Here is a 4,868-nt window from a genome sequence, read left to right on the forward strand (position 1 = left end):
ACATCTGCTAGAGCTTTCAGCAGCACTTCTGATGGACTGTTACCCACCACACAAATCTGACCAGAATGAAACACCACTCTTATGTAACTGATGATATTGCAGTTTCATGGTTTTTTCTTCAATTGATGATATGGTACTTAAACAATACAGAATGATTTGCTTACTTTATATACATCCTCAATACAGCGAGTCAGCTCCCACTCCTGCACTCCATCCTGGGATAGGTCATCTCCTGCAAAAGCTTATCAGTTAATTTTATAATGCTCAAAAGACTACATGCTTTTTGTATTGAGACAAACATTAGCAACTTAATGCAGCTTTATCACTCAGTCAGAGCATAACAACCTATATCAATCAGCCACTACAGAATGCTTAACCAGTCTCCTAACACACATACTAACCAGTTCCCTCAGCAGAGTGATGAAGGGGGGAGAGAAGAGGAAAGAACAGGAATCGCTGTGCAAACTCAGGCCGATCTTGGACCATGATGAGTGCTGCCCTGGTGGCCACTCTCTGGAACTGCTGTGCAGTCAGCTTGTCTTTGAAATGCAGAAGCTCCAGAACCTAAATCCAGTGACATTACATCCCATAATTAGAGTCACTCTTAGACAATCTGCATAGATTGTTAGGAAACTGATAACAATACATTGTTACTTTTGTTATTATATGACTATTACTATGTTTTGCAAACCAAACAAAACTCTAAATCACATTATGGCAATAATGCACTACTTTACCTGTGGACACACTTGACTGTAATAACTCTCAGCAGAGAGAGACTGCTGAGGACAGGCGGCAAGTATCTTGGCCACAGCATCACATTTCCTCCAGTCAGAGTTGCCACCTGATGGTCAGAAATGTGAAACACAGGCAAAAAAAAAGAATGCCACATTGAATCGCATGATAAATCCACTGGAAACACATTGGGGATTTTTAGTTATGTACTGGATGAAAATATACATGTTTTCCACCACCATTCAAAAAATTATGATTCCATAACTTGGCTGAATCTGCTGACATTGTGCTGTTTACAGAATATGCAAAACACAATTGCCCACTCATTGCCATGTGTCCTATTTTTAGTTCTATCCATTCTAACCCAGGCATCTACCCTGGGGGTAATTGTTGGAGGAGACAGGAAACAGTTCCAGGATATTGCATTTCATAAAAAAACTGACAACAAAAAACTGAGAGCAGGAACACAGGTGGCAATGTATTTGTAAATGTATTTATAATCATGCACAAGGCATAAAGGACAAATAGGTTACCAATTATATGTAACAGTCATAAATGATTAAAAAAAGTAAATAAAAGGGCATTTATAGACATTTTAAATGTTTTTAAAAAATTATTATTATTAACCATTTTTTTTGTAAATATACTATATTTGGGTTGCATAACTGAACGAGCATTGAAACAAGTTTTGAGGTCAGTAACAAAATAAATGGCTGGTATAATGCTCTTATTAATCATTTAAATTAATAATAGCAAATAAAGCAAACAAAAAAATTCCAGAATTTTACTAAAAACTTATTGTAAAATATCTTGTAAACTTGATTCCATTCCCTCATACACCTTTTCAGATGTTGAAATGACAAATTCACATGTTTGCTATCTGATCTCTTTGTTAATTCAGCCTTACCTCCGGGCCCCTCTAGGATGGCCCTCACCACTGCCTGGACGCCTTGTGGCTGCATTAACCGGTCAGACAGCAACTGTCCACACAGTCGCCTCAGCCACGTGGGAGCTTGGGTTAGAGCCTTGCCTCCACCTCTGGAACCTGATGATGCCTACAGCAAATCACAGATTACACATGACATGTCTCCATCAAGTCACACAAACACTAACCCATCAGAAAAGAAAACAGAAAGATAGTGGGCAAAACACACCTGTTTAGAACCCCCTTGCAATACAAGCAGCTCTTTGATGACGATTGGCTGATACACTATCCGAAGAAGATTGTGGATTGCTTCTTTGCAGGACTTGCGCTCCTCTACCGTCAACCCCTGTGGTAGATAAGCAAGGCCGAAATGGTTAAACATTTAGCTTTGGCCAACATGAAACATGAAAGAGTGACCTACAGAACTTACAAACCTACTTTTTTGAATTTTGATGTCATACCAGTGAGTCTTCCTATCATTCTTATTGCATAAGATGTTTTTTTTAATATATTTTTATAATTTTTTAAATATAACTTTTCTTAACAGTTATTTTAGTAATATTTATATACTATTATAGTATTTATTTATATTTTGAATTAGCTTTCATTTTTATATTTTCAGTTTTTATTTTAATTTTAGTTTTGTTTCATTCATTTTTGTGAGCTTTTCTCATTTTATTAGCATTTTTTCTCTTTAGCCTTAATTTATATTTATTTCAGTTTTAGTTTTGATAATTTTAGTACTTCAACTTAAACTTCTTTAATTTAATTAGTTGCCAACACAACATTTCTCATTTTCATTTCAGTTTTTCATCTAATATTTGTATTTTTATATTATTTAATCTTTATTTCAATTAACAAAAAGATTTGCGACAGTTTTAGTTTAATTTTATTTTTGGTTTAGATTAAGTTGAAGTTTGTTATGTGCTTTTGTCATTTTTATTAATTTTTTATATTTCTATTTAGCTTTACTATTTATATTTTTCTGTTTTAGTCATTTTAGTACTTTAACAAAAACTTATTTAAGGTATCTGCCAACTAAGTCAACATTTCTAACTTTCTTTTAAGTTTTGTTCATTGATATATATTTCTAATTCAGGGTTAACTAAAACTATTACAATTATTTCTGTACATAACTTTTTTCATTACTGTTCCGGTCTTGGAACAATTTTAAATTTCCCTGATAAATCCAGATTTTCCATGGTTTTAGAAACCCCGGACCTAAAGTGAGACTATAGGATAAAGTGGTCAAAAAGGATTCAATATTTGTGTATTTTTACCTTATTGCTGTTTGTACCATCTCCTTCAGGGCGCTTGGGTCGATATGCTAACTGACACAGAGCTGCCATGATGTCACCCAAATGGCGTGTAAACACAGGTGTTGCTAGGGATGACAGTGCAGACACCTCCAGCAGCACATTAGTGGTGATAAGTAAACGCCGTTCCCCTTCAGGTGCCACATCGTGTCGGACTGCCCCCTCCACTGCTGCCCCGAAAGCTGAGCGCAGCCCCAGAGCCACTCCTACCCCAGGAGCTAAATATGGACACAGACCCAGTGTGACCACAAACTGCAGCACAGTGCCCAGTGTCTTTTGCTGGGCCACACTGAGAACATCTGGAGGAAGCGGTGGAGCTGCTTCAGGGGTCGCAGGATTTGGTGCAGTAGGATTCTGATGAAAGGCTTCCAGGAGGCGGCTGAGGTGACGTGCCAGGCAGAGCAATAAGAGAAGACATTCCTGGACAAAGCTCCAGGTTAGGTCATCTGTATCATTGCACACCCATGTGATCTCTCTTTTGACCTCCTCCAGAAGTTGTCGGGCTTCCTCCAGCTCTTCACCCCCAGACATGTGCTCCTGGAGCTCTGACAGGTTCCTCTGGAGAGCCGACACAAGTGCTGTTTGTGTGCTATGACCATCGCTCAGCTGAGCCTCTAAAAAAGGAGTGTGCATGCAATCACTATTTCAAAAATGTGCAAAACATAAACATCACACAAACCTGCAAAACTTTCTTTCTTCCGTGAAGCAGAAAATTAGATGTTGGGCAGAATGACAGTCAACATTCAATTGTTAAGTTATTGAAAATATATAATATATATACACTGAACGTTAACAGTGAACCGAGTCTGCCAGAACCTACCTAAAAAATCTGCCTGACATCTAAAGAAAGTCATACACTTTTGGAAAAACATAAGGATGAGAAAGCAGCTAACAATATTTTTTTTCTCTTAACATGCGACTGCGAGTAATGCTTCTGCCAGACGAGACTGACTGAATTTAGCCAACACACAGCCAACAACACAGAAAATTGTGCTTTGACACTTTTTTACCACTATTGTAATATATTCTTTCTTACCTTGAGTAGGTTTCGTTAATATACTGATAGACTTTATTAGTGCTGTGGTCATTTTCATCCACACTGCAATGTGTTGTCTACTTTGTCGCAATGCTTTAACGTGAATACGGTAGAAGCCTTTCAAAATAAAAGTCCCACAAAGTCCGACAAATTAAAAGCCACTCTCTCTCTCTCTCTCTCTCTCTATATATATATAAATATATATATTACACTGCCAATCATTTTTATGACAATTATCATCCACATTTGACATTTTCAGGAAATCTCTGTAATCTCAAAAGGAGGTTAGTTATTATACTATAGCCTATACTTCTGCATAAAGGCACTAAAACAAATGCTACCATCATTTATAAACACTTTATTTTAACTAATAGGCTATATTAGTATTTTTTTTGCAAAACAGTATTCAGAAGAATGCTACTATTTATTTATTCATTCATTCTGTGGTGAAATATCATTCAGGTGTGTTTGAAATGTACCCACAGAGGAATTTACAGATATGGACAAATGAATGAGTAAAGATCAGCATAGACTTTATTTTTGTTTTACACAACATGAATATAATACCATCTGGACAAAATGCAAAGTTGAGGGGAGAAAAACCATACGAATACATTTTATCGTTATCATTGAAACAAACTTAATATAACCATTCCTGTCACTGACAGAGCTGAATTTCACACCTGATTCAAACAAGGACAGGAAGGCGCAAGATCAAAAGTTCACATATTTGCATAATGTAGGCTACATAAGTTAAATAAATAGTAAATAAGTTATTATCATATAAATAAATAAAGTCTAAATAAAGTAGTGTTTTACAGTAATACAAATACATCTTCCTTTCAAGAAAGATTAT

General features: G+C 36.3%; 1 protein-coding gene across 1 annotated transcript; it reads right to left on the bottom strand.

The window, feature by feature from the left end:
- Positions 1-5: 5 nt before the first annotated feature.
- On the bottom strand, positions 6-4,115 carry LOC107683360 (transport and Golgi organization protein 6 homolog; the record flags this gene model as incomplete). The annotated part of the gene is made up of 8 exons (XM_016479411.1): positions 4,013-4,115; positions 2,941-3,590; positions 1,890-2,006; positions 1,643-1,790; positions 738-844; positions 402-564; positions 165-232; positions 6-56 (listed from the first exon to the last, which is right to left on the bottom strand). Coding segments are annotated over exons 1-8 (1,362 nt in total), but the record flags the coding sequence as incomplete, so codon positions are not given.
- Positions 4,116-4,868: the final 753 nt, after the last annotated feature.

This window comes from Sinocyclocheilus anshuiensis, unplaced genomic scaffold (genome assembly GCF_001515605.1).
Source record: "Sinocyclocheilus anshuiensis isolate Anshui unplaced genomic scaffold, SAMN03320099.WGS_v1.1 C33223621, whole genome shotgun sequence".
Classification (NCBI taxonomy): Eukaryota; Metazoa; Chordata; class Actinopteri; order Cypriniformes; family Cyprinidae; genus Sinocyclocheilus; species Sinocyclocheilus anshuiensis.